The sequence below is a fragment of the Astyanax mexicanus genome, chromosome 16 (assembly GCF_023375975.1).
Source record: "Astyanax mexicanus isolate ESR-SI-001 chromosome 16, AstMex3_surface, whole genome shotgun sequence".
NCBI classification, from domain to species: Eukaryota; Metazoa; Chordata; class Actinopteri; order Characiformes; family Acestrorhamphidae; genus Astyanax; species Astyanax mexicanus.
Genome location: NC_064423.1, coordinates 38,900,808 through 38,917,396, shown reverse-complemented (window position 1 = coordinate 38,917,396; position 16,589 = coordinate 38,900,808). Strand labels below are relative to the sequence as shown.

General features: G+C 38.2%; 1 protein-coding gene and 1 long non-coding RNA gene across 3 annotated transcripts in view; both read right to left on the bottom strand.

Moving 5' to 3' along the window:
• The window catches only part of LOC125782188 (uncharacterized), a 114,220-nt gene that overhangs the window by 42,514 nt on the left and 55,117 nt on the right, over positions 1–16,589 (bottom strand). The gene's annotated exons all lie outside the window — the stretch shown is intronic.
• Positions 1–16,589, bottom strand: part of ext2 (exostosin glycosyltransferase 2) — a 61,412-nt gene that overhangs the window by 40,003 nt on the left and 4,820 nt on the right. For both annotated transcript variants that reach the window (XM_007232900.4, XM_007232899.4), the window contains exons 5-8: positions 9,821–9,937; positions 9,531–9,726; positions 6,267–6,406; positions 5,804–5,897 (exon numbers count right to left, since the gene is read on the bottom strand). In XM_007232900.4, coding sequence (XP_007232962.2) covers positions 5,804–5,897; positions 6,267–6,406; positions 9,531–9,726; positions 9,821–9,937 — 547 coding nt within the window. The remainder of the gene's footprint in view (positions 1–5,803; positions 5,898–6,266; positions 6,407–9,530; positions 9,727–9,820; positions 9,938–16,589) is intronic.

Genomic DNA, 16,589 nt, shown 5'->3' with positions numbered 1-16,589 from the left:
ATGGTCTACAGAGAGCTCCGAACGGCACATTAACCCACCCCCTCCATCACGGCCCCCGAGGGTCCGGCCCTTAACGCTGAAGAAATACAACAACACAAAAACAGCTTTTCTTTTTATGGAGAAGGGAAGAGGATTCAAAAAGACTTTGGGGTCCCGGGGGGAGCGCTGCCGCCCATAAATCAGCCCGTGATGAAAGTTTCCTTTCCGACCGGGAGGAGGCAGAGAGAAAACCGCACCCACTAAAGCCTCGGCCCCGCCCCCTTCAAACGCCAGCAAGAATTTTTACGAGGGAAGAGAGAGAGAGAGAGAGTTGCATGAGAAGAAAGAAAGCTGGCTGCTCTTCTGTCAGTCAGAGACATATAAAACTCTCAAACTCTCCTTAGAGCTTCTTCACTACAGTAATTATCCTGAGAAAGCGTTAACATCCATCCCACTGCGGCAGCTACATTAGAAAATATCGATATTGCATCACATCGCAATTTTTTTTTTTTTTTTTTTTGCAGTAGTGTATTAATTTCCAAAAACACAGTATCAATTTTAAATATTAGTTTACATGTAAAGATTGGTGTCAGAAGTGGTTCATTTCTCCTTGCTTACGGTATCGATAATATTCTGTGATCTCAAATTGTAACCACTTTATCGTAATATGTAACATATCGACAAGATCCTCTGTTTGAAGGATATAAAGCCTTAAAGCTAGGATCGGGACACAAAAGTTTGGTTTCACTTGGTCTCCAACAAAGTTTGTTTTTACTTGATCTACAAAGTTTTTTTTTTTTCTTAGTCTCCAAAGTTTGGTTTTACTTGGTCTACAAAGTTTGGTTTTAGTTGGTCTCCAAGGTTTGGTTTCACTTGGTCACCAAGGTTTAGTTTTACTTCGTTTTTAAAGTTCGGTCTCCAAAGGTTGGTTTTACTTGGTCTCCAAAGTTCGATTTTACTTGGTCTTCAACACAATTTGGTTTTACCTGGTTTTTGAAGTTTGGTTTTAGTTGGTCTTCAAAGTTTGGTTTCACTTGGTCTACAACAAAATTTGGTTTTACTTTGTCTCCAACAAAGTTTGGTTTTACTTTGTCTCCAACAAAGTTTGGTTTTACTTTGTCTCCAACAAAGTTTGGTTTTACTTTGTCTCCAACAAAGTTTGGTTTTACTTGGTCTCCAACAAAGATTGGTTTTACTTGGTCTCCAACAAAGATTGGTTTTACTTGGTCTCCAACAAAGATTGGTTTTACTTGGTCTCCAACAAAGATTGGTTTTACTTGGTCTCCAACAAATATTGGTTTTACTTGGTCTCCAACAAAGATTGGTTTTACTTGGTCTCCAACAAAGTTTGGTTTTACTTTGTCTCCAACAAAGTTTGGTTTTACTTTGTCTCCAACAAAGTTTGGTTTTACTTTGTCTCCAACAAAGTTTGGTTTTACTTTGTCTCCAACAAAGTTTGGTTTTACTTTGTCTCCAAAGTTTGGTTTTACTTGGTCTCCAAAGTTTGGTTTTACTTGGTCTACAAAGTTTGGTTTCTAAAATCTGGTTTTACTTGGTCTACAAAGTTTGGTTTCTAAAATCTGGTTTTACTTGGTCTACAAAGTAGGGTTTTACTTATTTTTTTTAAGTTTTTTCTTTAAAGTTTGGTTTTACTTGGTCTCCAAAGCTTCAGGTTTTTTTGTCTTGGTTTCCAAAGAAAACTCAACTACAAAACTAAAACTATAAAACCTATACAAATAAATCAATTAAAAATAGTAATACAAATACAAAGAATTTGTGAAAAGTAAAACAGATTCATCAGAGCTGTGTGAGCATTTGTTCTGCAGTGTTTGTTTCCTACAACAGTAAAACTATTTGATGGGTGAGGCATTTTTTAAGCCGCAGCTCGGAGTCCCTTGATGTCATGAGGAAAACATGCAAGTAAGCCTACACCCCAGGAATATCAGCGCTGTGAGACTAAACCGTCTCCAGCAACATTCAGCCAGCGCCGATACTTCTACTGCACACGGGTTCATACGGGATTACAGCACCTCAGAGTCGCAGAGCTTTGATTGACTCGGACTCTTTCCCCTCCCTAATGAGGCTCGTATGGGTTCTGTTCTACAGGGCTGACCCAAACGGCGTTGTAGGAAGTCTCTCTCCAGCACTCGCTGTAGAACACGGCCGAGGAGCCAATCCGGACCGCTGTTAACGTTCAGCAGCTGTTTAGCACTTCGCTAACAAATTGTTTAACCTAAATCAATTCTGCCTCCTCCAAAGCAAAAACAAGGTGGTTTTCCTGCTATAAATGCATATTGCTACTGCTCACAGGGCCCGAGACGCTCTCTTCTCCACCACAATTACGACATCACAGGCGGCGCTGCAACCATCTTAAAGAAGTGGAAGATCACTTAAAGCACCACAAATTACAGCCAACAAAAGAGGACCAGACCACACATCTTAAAACAGCACATTTACAGGCCTGATCATGGGAGAGAGAGCTCCATGAAACATGCAATCTCCAAACTAGAGACCGTGAAACATGCAGTGGGGACCTGAATAAGTCCCATAAGTCCTAAAATCATGGTACTGTGCATCATCTGGTGAGGAGAAATGGTCAACTACACCCTCTGTTGGTCAAACTTTGCAATATTCTCAGTATTATATATTATATTATATTCTCTAGAATTTATTTACAGTTGCATGCTAAATTTGCAATGCAGTGCCAAAAACAAGAACATGCATAAATAAATATCACCAATGCAGCCTGTGCAATAATAAAAAAATAAATGTAAAATTCATCAGGTGATTAAAATCATGATTCAGTGCAAAAGCGGTATCCGTGAAGGGCTTTAGATTGTTAAAAAATATATAAAAAATAGGGGAAATAGAGGATTTACACTTATTCAGTTGCAAGAAAAGAGCTAAAAGCCCATTAGAGGAGATATATTAAGCAAAACTAATATTTTGTGTGCTTTTATATTTCCATTTGGGTCTCGACTACCCCTAGAAACACTACAAAAACACCCCCTAAAAAAAAAAATCCATACATATTCTTTCAATCAGCTAAAAGAGTTGTCAGGTGTCAGGAATCATTTGCTTCTATGAGCCTTTTGTTTAGATGCTTCTTCCTTATTGTGATGTCACAATAAGCTAAAAAACCTGCATAGAATCACCCTGGATCCACCCCTCACCTGTCAACCACCACCAGAACCATACCAGCTAGTTCAGTTGACGAAACGCCACTTCTGTCATTTTGGTTGAAAATCTCAAACAGTACACAGCAGGATTAGCCAGCAGACTTCTTTTGAGGGAGGGATCTGTACCTACTGCCAGTGACAAGTCAGCAGAGGGAAATTTCAAATAATACGTTTTGTACTTCTATTACAGGTAAGCGTGAACTAGCTTGTAACGTTAGATAAACATGTTGGGAATAGTAACAGCTAATTTGCATAAAAGTGACAGCAACTTTATTGCATTTTACTGCTGTTTTAACAGAATTTGAAGAAAACAAAGTTTTAAGTTCGCTTAATTACAGTTGCCATTTTTCCAACTTCAACTTAAAACATTTGGTAAAGGATATCCAGCTTTTCACCTTTTTTAGATCTACAGATGCATGCAAAAGCTTGGGCATCTTTTTATTTACTTTATTTTTATCAAGGCCAATTACCCAACACACTCATTAGGAATCCCTCTGTCACTAGTGATGCCCCAACATCAGGAGGGTGAAGACTAGCACATGCCTCCTCTGATACATGTTAAGTCAGACTCCGCCTCTTTTTGAGCTGCTGCTAATGCACCGTTGCCGAGTAGCATCACAGCGCTAACACTCAAAGGAAAGAGCAGTGACTTGGTTCTGATTCATCAGCTCACAGACACAGCCTTGTGATGATCCACATCACCCTAGAAGTGATGAGGGAAAAGAGCGCAATCTACTGTACTGTACCCACCCAGAGTGAGCAAGGCCAACTGTGCTCTCTCGGGGCTCCGGCAGCTGATGGCAAGCTGCATAAATGGGATTTGAACCAGCGATCTCCCAATCATAGTGGCAGCGCCTTAGTCCACTGGACCACTCGTTTGGGCACCACAGACTCTGTAGACTCTGCTGCTAAAATCTGGATTGGTGGTGCAAGTACAAGGTTCTGCAACATAACACCAGTTATTATCTTTGGGCCTGTTGCTTATTACGCTGTGGTGATGGCACACAACTAGAAGAACTATGTAAAAGATTTGAGGGATGATGCATTATACTGCAGTTATGAGTGTTACAACACACCATCATCCATGACTGAGAAGCTCTGAGCTGTTATAAAAGATTAAAAAAATAATAAAAAAAAAAAATGTAAAAAAATTATCAACTGATTTACATTAAAAGTGTCAGGGGAGCTCTTTGCTGAATAAAATAAAGTGCTAAAGTGCTGATGTTCCATCTCTCGTCGGGTGCTGTGTGTAATTGAACGGTTCTACATTCATTTGCTGTGAAGAGTTTGGCAACAGGAATAAAGTTAAGGTTAAAAAAGCACACAAAACACACACACACTGCGTGGTTAACCACTTGTTTTGATAAAAGTATATCACACATTGTCAGAACGGCCTTTTATCATTATTAAGCACAGCAGAAATAATATATATCTTAAGAAAATCAAAAGCACGTACTTAAAGGAGTATTATCTTTGGCAGCGGCCGATCTGTCGGACCGTGTTATTTTCACAATGGAAGTAACACTCCATTGAGGGAGACACGTAGTGAAGGAGCACAGAGAGGAATGTTAGTGCTGTAGACTAGAGGTCGTGACTTCTTTACCCTCACCTTCACACTGTATTAAACCTGAGATGACAGCTTGCACTTTAGTCAGCGAGGCCGAGTGAGACGGGCCTTAAGTTTCAGCAGCATTTGGCTCTGGTTAGGAACTGTTACACTCACAATTAGATGTGGTGCGTTTTTACCTGCAGAAATGCATGACTTACCTAATGCAATGCATCCACACTCTTACAGTCTTTAACCCTGTAATGTTCTGCTCAACTGTTTAGGAGAATCACTGTATAACAAGCTTTTTTATTGTAGTTTTATTGTAGTTTTTAATCACGTAAAGCTAGAGAGCTGTTGCCATGTGGGTCAGCCAGACGTGACTCTTCTTGTCCCAGTTTTCTCTTTTGTCTCTCTTTTGTGTCCACACAATTTTTAAACCCTGCAATGTTCTGCTCAGCCGTTTGGTAGAGCACTGCCTGAATCATCTTATCTTATTAATGATCTTATTAATAGGTGTTAAACCTAAGTTAACCTGATTGTTCCATCTCTACCAATTGGCAGAAGTATTTTACGCTAAAACACCCACTAGAGATCACTGTGTTTTTCAATAATTTCAATAAAAGTCTCCGGATGAAACCCACGGGAAGAACGTGGGAACTCCACCCAGATTGGGACCTAAATAGGGACTTGAACCCAGAATGTCCTAACTACTAAGGCCCCGTGCAATCGTGGTAATATTTTGAGATATTATCAGTGAACTGACTTTATCAGTGAATTTGCTGACTTTCTAGCAGCAGTAAATCTTCTTTCTGACAAGGACTTTGAAAAGGATCAGGATCCACTAAAAATTGTGTTTAAATCAGTTTTAGATGCTCAAGGCTTCAAGGTTTCTTCCTCTTAAAGGGAGTTTTTCCTTGCCACTGTGTCACCATAAAATTGGAATCTCTATGGTGCTGCTCATAAGAGGCGTGGACCTGTTTTTTCTCTGTAAAGCTGCTTTGTGACAACCTTTGTTGTAAAAAGCGCTATCTAAATAAAATTGAATAAGGAAAAAAACAAAAACACAAAAAAAAAAAAACAAATCCTAATTTCTTACCTGTCTCTGCATCTCCTCCACTTGTCTGTGAGGAATACTTTTTAAAATCGTGTACATCTCTGGCAGCTTCTCCTCTGGAATGACTACAGATGCCCTGAAAAAGACAAACAATGATAATATTTGTTTGTGTGTGTGTGTGTGTTTTGTGCCATATGAGCAACATATTGGCTATTTTATTTGAGCCTCTTCAAGCCATGAACATCAAGGTCTCAAATCAGTTTCTTCATAAGAAGGACTTCCAAAAAATTAAGTATTTAAGCAGGTGGAATCCTTTCAAACAGTTCTTTCATATTTGTAACCCTATAAAAGTTGTTTCTGTTGGTTAAAAGTGCAGGGCAGTCTACTAAGATGTGTTTAATAGTTTGAGGAGTACAACGACGTTAACACAGAAAAACAATGTAAGACTGTAAATACATTGATAAATCAATAAATTATAAAAATGAACTTAATTTCTCAGCTATACCTCTTCCAGTCCAGCACCTCAGAGAAGGGCAGGATGTAGGAGTCGGCCATGATGACGGGAACACATCCCGCCTGCAGCACATCACTCAGAGTGGCCTGACCGAGTCGAGCCCCGCGCAGCACGACACAGAACGACGACTCCTGCAACACAGAAAACAGAAACACATTAAACCAGAGCTCAGGTACATGCAGGCCTGATCCTACTTACAGAGAAACCTTGGGTTCTTTCTGTTTCACACAGGTTGGGCTGAAACTGTTCATTTTGGTCCAAAACAAAATAGAAGGTTGGAAAGGTACCATGAACCACTGTCCAGCCAAAATGACCAAAATTCCCTCAAACTAAGAGCATTTTTACACCGGTAGTTGGTTTCTCTAGCAATTAAAATAATTTGAGTTTTTGAAATGGATTAAAAAGTCAATGGGCCTTTATCTGACGTAAAGCAGTGGTGAAACAGATTGTGTTACTGTTGTTACTCTCTACTGCAGCATTTACACACTTAAACACTTAAAGCAGACTGTCATCATAATAACTAGAAAAAGACACAGAAACACAGATAACTCTGTAACTATTAAAAGTAGAAGTCTTTAAATCTTTAGAGAAATTACAGATCAAGGCCAGAGAGCGGTGAGTACAGTTTCCTACACCTTCACAAGACTCTTGTAAACTGGAGAAAACTGCTACAGGAAGACGTCTGGCTGACCCACATGGAAACAGCAGCTTTAGCCTTTAGATCAGATTAACAAGATTAAAGTCTCAGTTTCAGCAGAGAAGAATTAGAGTTAGTCTGACAGGTGAAGAAGTGCTGTAATAAAGTCACTGATAAGATGATAGAGTTGTTTTAAAACTTTTGACCGATAGTGTATGTGTTATTCCAGAACACAGAGAAGACATAGATCATGTGATGAGTTCATTTATTTGGAGCATTTTCCCCACATGGTTTGGTTTGTTTTCACACAGGCACAAAACTAAACACACTAAAATGCACCCCAAAAAACAAAGCAAGATCTATGTCTTCTCTGTGTTCTGGAATAACACATACACTATCGGTCAAAAGTTTTAGAACACCTCTATCATCTTATCAATGACTTCATTACTGCAGTTCTTCACCTGTCAGACTAACTCTAACTCTTCTCTGCTGAAACTGAGACTCAGTCTTTAATCATGTTAATCTGAGCTAAAGGCTAAAGCTGCTGTTTCCATGTGGGTCAGCCAGACGTCTTCCTGTAGCAGTTTACTCCAGTTTACAAGAGTCTTTATTTGAAGGTGTAGATAACAGTACTCACCGCTCTCTGTCTTCATCTGTAATTTCTCTAAAGATTTATAGACTTCTACTTTTAATAGTGACAGAGTTTTCTGTGTTTCTGAGTCTTTTTCTAGTTATTATAGTGAAAGTGTGAATGTGCTGTAAGTGTGTGTAAGTGTGTAAATGTTGCTGCAGTTGAGTGTAACAGCAGTAACAACATCTGTTCCACCACTGCTTTACTACAGACAAAGGCTTGACAAACTGACCTTTTTAATCCATTTCCAAAATTCAAGCCAGCCATGAGCTGTTAACCAGTGAATTGTTTGCTAAAAATCACCCCCTCTTTTTTAAACAATGCACTTTTTTTTTTACAATATACTATTAAAATAAACAATACTACTGACTTCTACACTGGATTTTGTTGCATTTCCGATTATTGACTGGACCTAAAAAGCTTAAAAAGGCAAAGAATAAAGGTAAAAATAATGGGGGTGATCAAGAGTATGCCACAGTAAAATACAACATCATACTGTGGGAATGATCACTGTTGGTATCTTATTAAGTTTTAATACATGTATGTGATTAGAAGACGGATAGTGAGAGAAGGTAGCTTGACTGTGGAGGGTGCTCTCCTCCCCCTGCAGGCTCTTTCCCTGGTGGAACGTCTCCCAGATGTGCTGCTGCACCCATCCCACATGATAAGCATGCTTCCTGTCTAGACGGGGCTGGACAGGAGATGTGCACTGTGGACAGCTAGTACTTCAGCTTATACCACCACAGAGAGAGAGAGAGAGAGAGAGAGAGAGAGTGAAAGAGTGATAGAGTGATAGAGAGAGAGAGAAATGTGCTGGGGGTGGCCGACACCACCACTGAACCAGAAACCCATCAAAAGTAGCACCAAAAAAACACACAGTCAGTATTATTTCAGTAAAGTTTTTCAATAATTTTATTTCTAATTTTTCCCATTTTCATTCCAATTTACACGGCCAATTACCCAACCCACTCATTAGGACTCCGCCATCACTAGTAATGCCCCAAGACACCAGGAGGGTGAAGACTAACACATGCTTCCTCCGATACATGTGAAGTCAGCCACCGCTTCTTTTCAAGCTGCTGCTGATGCAGCATTACCGAGCAGCATCACAGCGCTAACACTCGGAGGAAAGCGCAGCAGCTCGGTTCTGATACTTCAGCTCACAGATGCCCTGTGCTGTGGACATCACCCTAGGAGTAATGTGGGGAGAGAGTGCCATCTACCCACCCAGAGGGAGCAGGGCCAATTTTGCTCCCTCTGAGCGCGGGCAGCTTGATGGTAAAGCTGCATGAGCTGGGGTTCGAACCTGCGACCTCCCGCTCATAGTGGCAGCGCTTTAGACCGCTGGACCACTCGGCGCCCTATATTACAGTAAAGTTGCTTGTATTTTTTAATAATATATTTTAGGGAGGGGTATGAGCAAGAACCTGGCAACTCGATGCATATTGCAATACAGCAGCTTTAATTCAATATATTTAGATATATTGCAATACTGTTGGTATGTGTCATAGAGCACCATCATATAGATAGTGATAGATAATAGATAAGATGCATATATTTTTAAATTCGAAGTTGAAATTGGAAAATTTGTATTTGACTGAAACTCACAAAATGCAGGTACCTTTTTAAATATTTGTTAATTAATCATCTTGTAATGAATGTCAATCAATTTTAATTCTTGATTATAAATGACAGGATTTATTACATGTAAAATACAAATAACAGTATGTAAGTATGATCTTACAGTATGATCTTTCAACTATTGTCAGAATCCCTCAGTGAGGGTTCCGCATTTAACTGGCTATCACCTTGGAGGGTTCTATATAGACCTGGCAACCTAAGACCAAATCTCAACGGGTTGCCTCTGCAGTTAAAAACCTGACGACGGAAATATTGAGCACCAAGTGGATTACCTTTTTTTTACAATATTGCCCAGCCTTAACTACAGTCTTTACTGATTTTTTACTGATGGTGGAATGCTCCTCACCTGTAAAATCTGTGGGTAGTCGTACACCTGGCCCTTGTAGCAGCGTTTGCGGGCCGAGGCCACGCCCTGAGACAGGTTACTGCACTTATCCAGCAGCAGCAGCGCCTCTCCGTTCTCCTCTTTCAGTCTCTCCAGCTGGATGCGGTACTCTCGGTGGATGGCTGTCTGAGAGGACAGGATGAAGAAGCGGCGGGGTCTGGAGACGGGGCACAGGAGGTCAGGATGACTCGGCTCTGCTCTAAATGATTAACGGCTAAAGAAGGACAATGAAAGAAAGCACAAAAACTCACCCGGGCTGTTTTTCAGGAAGGTCGACCTCAGCTGACAGTGGGCTGTAGACGGGGATGCTGACATCATAGCCCTGTCTATAGGTCCATGTGGAGAAGCCTCCCCCAGCTAGCAGAGCTCTGTCAAGAAAAGAGCAGAATATATACAGCTATTAGATATAACATTATGAGCACCTCCTCATGTATACACATATTAAAAGGCACATTAGGCAGCATTTCCTTGACTATTGATCTTTTTAAAGAAGTAAAATTACAGCTTCAAACTCAGACTCAGACTAGTTTTCCTAGGCGGTAGCAGCCAACGCTCACGAGAACTGCACCTCTTTAACTCTTTAAAGAACTGCAACCTGCTTTCCAACCTGTAGTTCTAACAGTTCTACAAGGACTACAAAAAACCCGGTTGGTTAATTCTTTACAGACGCTAACTAAGACACTATGGCAGAAGCTGAAAACAGACCGAAGATGTCTGTGAGACAGAAAGCGAGAAAGACAGACTAGTCAGCCTAGAGACCAAACAAGAATAAATATAGGAATCTCTTTCACTTGTGAGAGACGCTAAACAGCTGAAAACAGACACCAAGCTGGAGAAGTAACGTCACGCCTTATTTTGTTGCACTGGTGTTTTGCTAAGATAGTCTAGCTAGCTTCATATTCATAACGTTACTTGATAGAGTTGTAGTCCGGGTTTTGTTATTTACAGTTTTGTTGTTTGTGGATATATACGATGGACATAGTAAGGTAGTATGTACATATATCGTATCTGATTCAGGTTTTGTAAGCTTAGATTGCAGTATATTGCTCCAAACTGAAATATAAATTTTAGTCTGGGGCTTGTAAAAGCTTTACTGATACTGTGTTTTTGTTTTACTATAGTTTCATTCTGTGCTTGTTTTTTTATCAGCTGTAGACACAGAAGAAATGTCTTGTTTTAGTCGTGATTACAATAAAAGTAAACATTTTATGCTAAGAGAGAAAAATTGATGCAGTTCAGATAAGTTGTAATTATTTTCGTGTGTTTTTACTTTCTGATGAAAAAAGTATTTTAGATATTTTAGAGACTATTTACGTACTACGTTTTAGTAGTAATAACAGTCTACTGTATATATATAAAAAAAATATATAGATGTATATGCTTAAAAACAGGTCTTTATCTAACGCATTTCCATTCACAACAATCATAACTTTGTAAACATCTAATCAATAACACCACTACCTGGATAACACCACTACCTGCTAGTGAGCTATCACATCATGTGTGAGACTGGGGTTTAATTCCCAGTCTGGGTAACTGAATGCTGTGCTACATCAATAAGAGTCCTTGGGCAAGACCCCAAACACTACATTGACCCTTCCTCTGCAATAAGAATTGTAAGTCACTTTGAATAAAAGTGTCAGCTACATGCCATATATGTAAATGTGGAGGTCCAAATTATTGTTAGGGGCAGTAAAAACGACTAAAGAAACCCATAAATTTGATAATTTTCCTTGTAAAAATGAAAATTGTTTCAATGTGTTATGGCCATTTTCTTCATAACAAGCTTAACAAAATGGTAGTAGTTCTTCTCAGCAGCTAAATAGCCTAAATGGTGCAACACAAGGCAGAGGCTGCAGCATTTAAGTTGCAATGAAACATTAAAATAAAATGAAAGCATATTAAAGCTCATTTCAGCTCCACATTGCAGAGGAATTAAAGAATGGACAATAATATTTAACTCCTGCAACACCTGCCCCCTTTCTGAAGACATACGATAAATCATTATCTAACCCTCTCTCTCTCCATCTCTCTCTCTCTCTCTCTCTCTCTCCATCTCTCTCTCTATCTCTCTCCATCTCTCTCTCTATCTCTCTCCATCTCTCTCTCTCTCATGCAAGCTGCCAAAGTTTCCTCTTTTACAAAAAAAGCAATATATGCAGCTCTATTAGTGTTCATTTCCTCAATTAAAGCTTTCATTTAAACTCAGTAAACTCAGCAACTGAGTAAAAGTTTTAATTCATAAACCATCAAAAGTACCCTGAGATTATTTCACAATAAAAAAGTCTAAAAATAGTCTAAATTTAGTCTGCCAGGCCTACACCACCACACTACACTATTATTACTGTCTTCCTCCCAAAAAAAAAAATCAGGGAAATACCAGCATTTAAAAAAAGAATCTTGATTTAAATTCATTTTAATCACTTTATTTTGAATTTAGTTTGTTTATTTAAGAAAAGATGCATATTTAAATGGAAATATGTATATGACCATGTAGTTCTTGTTTTTCTTTGTGATAAAAATGATACGTTTTGATACTGTTGTTTAAAACAAATAAATAAAAAAATAACACAAGGAACAACTGAAATGTGTGTTGTTTTTTTTACCGCATCGCTAAAGTATCGTGATCAGGACTCTGTATCTCGGCAGATACTCAAAATCAAATGACTCAGACTCATTGGCAAAAAAATCAGGATCAGGATGTCCCCTAATTCTCACGCTAATAAAACATAACGCAATAAAACTTAAACCAACACAGGACCCTGATCAAAAACGGGACTGAAGAGAGTGAAAGGAAGGCTAGGCTGCAAATATGGACACGCTACACACACACTGTCTTTTTATCTACACACACACACACACACACACACACACACACACATACACACACCTGGTTCTGATGAGGCTGCACGCCAAATGGAGCACAGCTGGATGAGCCCAGGAAATTCCCTACAGCTCCAGATAAGTGTTCATCGTTTCAGGGCTTTCTAGTACATAAAACTCACCTTTTCCACCAAAAGCAGAAGAACGGCCAAAGAGGAGGCTGGGAAACGCAGGCTGTGTAGCAGTAAATACCAGCGGATTATGTACGTCTCCTCTAGACACAGGAGGAACGGCTCCCTTTCAACTTTACTCTCAGCTGCACTTTTGATCTGAGATTGGAACGAGTTCGGACTCTGCCACTTTCAAGTAAAGCACGGAAACCATCGCATGTTTTCACAATCAACTGAATTAAACTAGTCAATACATATATATATATATATATTTCTATTGAGGTATCGGAAGTACATCATGTCTTTGTTGTTTGGTTCAAACCAAAATGGCAAGTTTTAGGACCACAATTTAGACCAACCAAAAGAGGTGTTCTGAACCCAGATCAAAGAAACCAGGGTTTGGTTCATTGGAAGTGTGAAAACACTTTTCTACATGTTTAAGACATTTAAACCAAATACAGGAAGTTTACAGAAGCAAGCTATGGTCACTCATTAAATAGAAGAATTGAAAGACAAATAATTGGTGTGCTGAAACCAAGACAGATCACAGTGCTGGTGATTTCTGTATCTACTGTAGCTTTAGATTAACACTTATTAATAAGCAGAAATCAAAGTAATCTACATTGCAGATTTTATATTAAAGACATGAAAATGATTAAGGGGAGCATATGGAATTATGTAGTAAACAGTAAAAATGTGTAGAGACAACTGGAATGACCACTTCAGTTTCTCTGCTTTTGCTATTTATAGGTATATGTTTGAGTAAAATGAACATTGTTCCAAATAAAAATATTGTCATTTATTTACAGAAAATGAGAAATGGCTGAAACAACAAAAAAGATGCAGAGCTTTCAGACCTCAAATAATGCAAAGAAAACAAGTTCATATTCATAAAGTTTTAAGAGTTCAGAAATCAATATTTGGTGGAATAATCCTGGTTTTTAATCAGTTGTTTTCATGCATCTTGGCATCATGTTCTCCTCCACCAGTCTTACACACTGCTTTTGGATAACTTTATGCCTTTACTCCTGGTGCACAAATTCTGTGCACTGTAACTGTAGATTAACCCTGATTAATAAGCAGAAATCAAAGAAAATCTACATTACATCAGCACATCCAGGAATTCCTTCATTCAAGATGCTGAGAAAACTATTCCAGGTGACTCTCCCTCATGAAGATACCGAGATTAAAATCTCACCAAGAGTCTGCAGATCTGTGCTCAAAGGTAAATGTAATACTTAAAATAATCTAAAGTATAAAACATATTCTGGTTTAACACTTTTTGTCTACAGAATAACTCAAAACATGTTCCTGTATAGCTTTAATATAGTCTTAGAGTATAAAATATTACATTTACAATGTAAAAGGAGTCTTCAAACATTTGACTGGTACTGTACATTGGAGATGTTCATTTTCACTTGTTTCACTTAGTTCCACTGTGAGGAAAGCAAAAGTGACTCTGTAGGACACTGTATTGTTTAATACACAAAGATTAAGTTACAGGCCAGGATTTTTGTCAATTGTCTGCTTGATATTATACCACTAAATCTTAAGAATTTCTATTCAGGCATTACATAAAAAGCTTTCATATTTGATAAGGAACTTTACTGAAAAGCATAATTGTGATTTGTAGTAGAAAATATAAAAATATATAAAATATAATTAATAAAATAATAAAATTGGCTTGTTGCTTAACTTCATTTTAAAATCAATATTTTGCTGAATACAAATCAAACAGTTCATGTCCTCCAAACCTTTAGTTTAATTATGTTTGTCTAGTTTTTACATCTATTTTCAAACCTGAAGAATTTGGGATTATTTCTGTTACTGATCTGGGCTGATTAAGTGGAGCAGACCAAAAACAGGCAGCTTCTTCAAATGTCCTGTATGAGATTTCAAACCCTCAAATTTTCAGAATATAAATAACTTATTTACTGCAGAAAAAGGGGGTTTGTATCACCTACAACTGTAGCCCATATACAGAACAAGACATTTAAAGCGGTTAAATAATTGTAGTTTCTTTGAGTTTAATTAAATGACCCTTAATAATCCGTGTATCATTCGTTCATTTGATATTCAATTGAGAATCAAAATCGGAAAATTAAAAAACCAATTCGTTTTTTCGTTTTTTCGTTTTTGAATATAATACCAAAAAACGAATAACGGCTTGTATTTTGTATTTTTATTTGGTTATCCAAACAAAAATTGGAAATTTAAAAAACGGACCAGGAGCCGAATTTGATTTTGATTTTGATTGCCATCAGCTCCAGGAAATACAGCTAACGTTACGTTGTTGTCATCAGTGATGTAGACACTGGGACCGTGTACCTTTTCAAATGAAAACAGTGAGGGAAGAAGTTTACTACACCATGTATAGACTAACCAGCTAGCTAGCTAGGTTAGTTAGCCAGCTAGTCACGTATATAAAAAAGTATGTAGGTGGCAATTCACAGAATAACATTAACTAAATATGACATTTAGCTACGGAACGTTAGACAAACACCTGAAAGATCCTGCCGATTTTTTCTGTTGTCATATCGTCTTCTTTCACTGCAACGCGTTTAGTTCCTCTGAACAAGATAAAACTCTCCATCCTCAACTCCATCCAAAGCCTACAGCAATACAGACTGTGTAGATAACACTGCAGTGAACTCCCGCGCAACAGAAACCCACCAAGAATAAACAAATCAGTAACTTCCGGGGCACACAAATGGGTCAAGTTCAAAATCAAAATCAAATTCGGCTCCTGGTCCGTTTTTTAAATTTCCAATTTTTGTTTGGATAACCAAATAAAAATACAAAATACAAGCCGTTATTCGTTTTTTGGTATTATATTCAAAAACGAAAAAACGAAAAAACGAATTGGTTTTTTAATTTTCCGATTTTGATTCTCAATTGAATATCAAATGAACGAATGATACACGGATTCTTAATGATTCTAAGAATCCCTATACCTATTAATACCATGATCTGTCCAATAGTGTGTAAAATAACAATAATAATACGCTGTAAAATAAATAATGCATCTACTACTTCTCTTCTGCCTCTCTAAACCTCAGTACAGTTAAGATTAGATAACACTAAGAGAGCCAGTTCATCAGTCCACACCTAGACACGTGAAATATATTAAACTTTAAGTGCTTCATCATTTTTTTCACAGGACCCAAACGCTCCAGCTGCTCCATAAATCACCTCCACACTGCACTCAGATTAAACATTAGTCACTGCCTCCCTCTAGTGGTCTCCCTGTGGGCTGCGTCTCCTTGTACTTCACCCTGATTGGTTGGTAGAATGTTGTCAACTCTGTGAATTGCCTTTATGGGTGTCTCCCTGCCAGAATCTAACTCCCTTTGAGGTCAGGCGTACCACAGCAGAATGAGTGTAACAGATTCCCCTCAGATTTCTCTTACTTCTGCTTATAAATAAGGGTTAATCTACAGATACAGTGGATACAGAATCTCCAGCATCATAATTTGTTGTACCCATACTGTACCATGCTGCATGACGCTCCTGCACATCACCAAGGGGAGTCGGATTTCGGCACAACACCACTTCTTTTTCTTCTTCTGTTGTTTAATAGGTTAAATTAAAGCTGTCAATTTTAAACCTTTAATGTGCGTGCAGTTTGTGCCTCCAAAAGTGCCCAAACAGAACAGATTATATAAGTAATCACTAAATATCAGTCATTTCCACGTTTAAATAACATTCAGATATTTAAATGCAATTTAAATCTCATGTTCTGCTGTTTTTATAGTTTTTAAAGATGGCAGAAATAATCGTTGACTAATTGAATAATCGAAAAAATAATCAGATTAGTTGAAAATAAATCATTAGCTGCAGCCCTACCACCAAGTTTGACCCCAATCAGCATTCACTGCACATTTCACTGCACATCGCACTGAAAACACTGTGTTTAAAAGCACAGCAGCAAATTTTCAGCATTCTGAGTTAAATCAGCTTCACACTGCACAGATATACACACTGAAACACTGAATCTTCTCACTATATTTATTTTTTTTTGCATGCT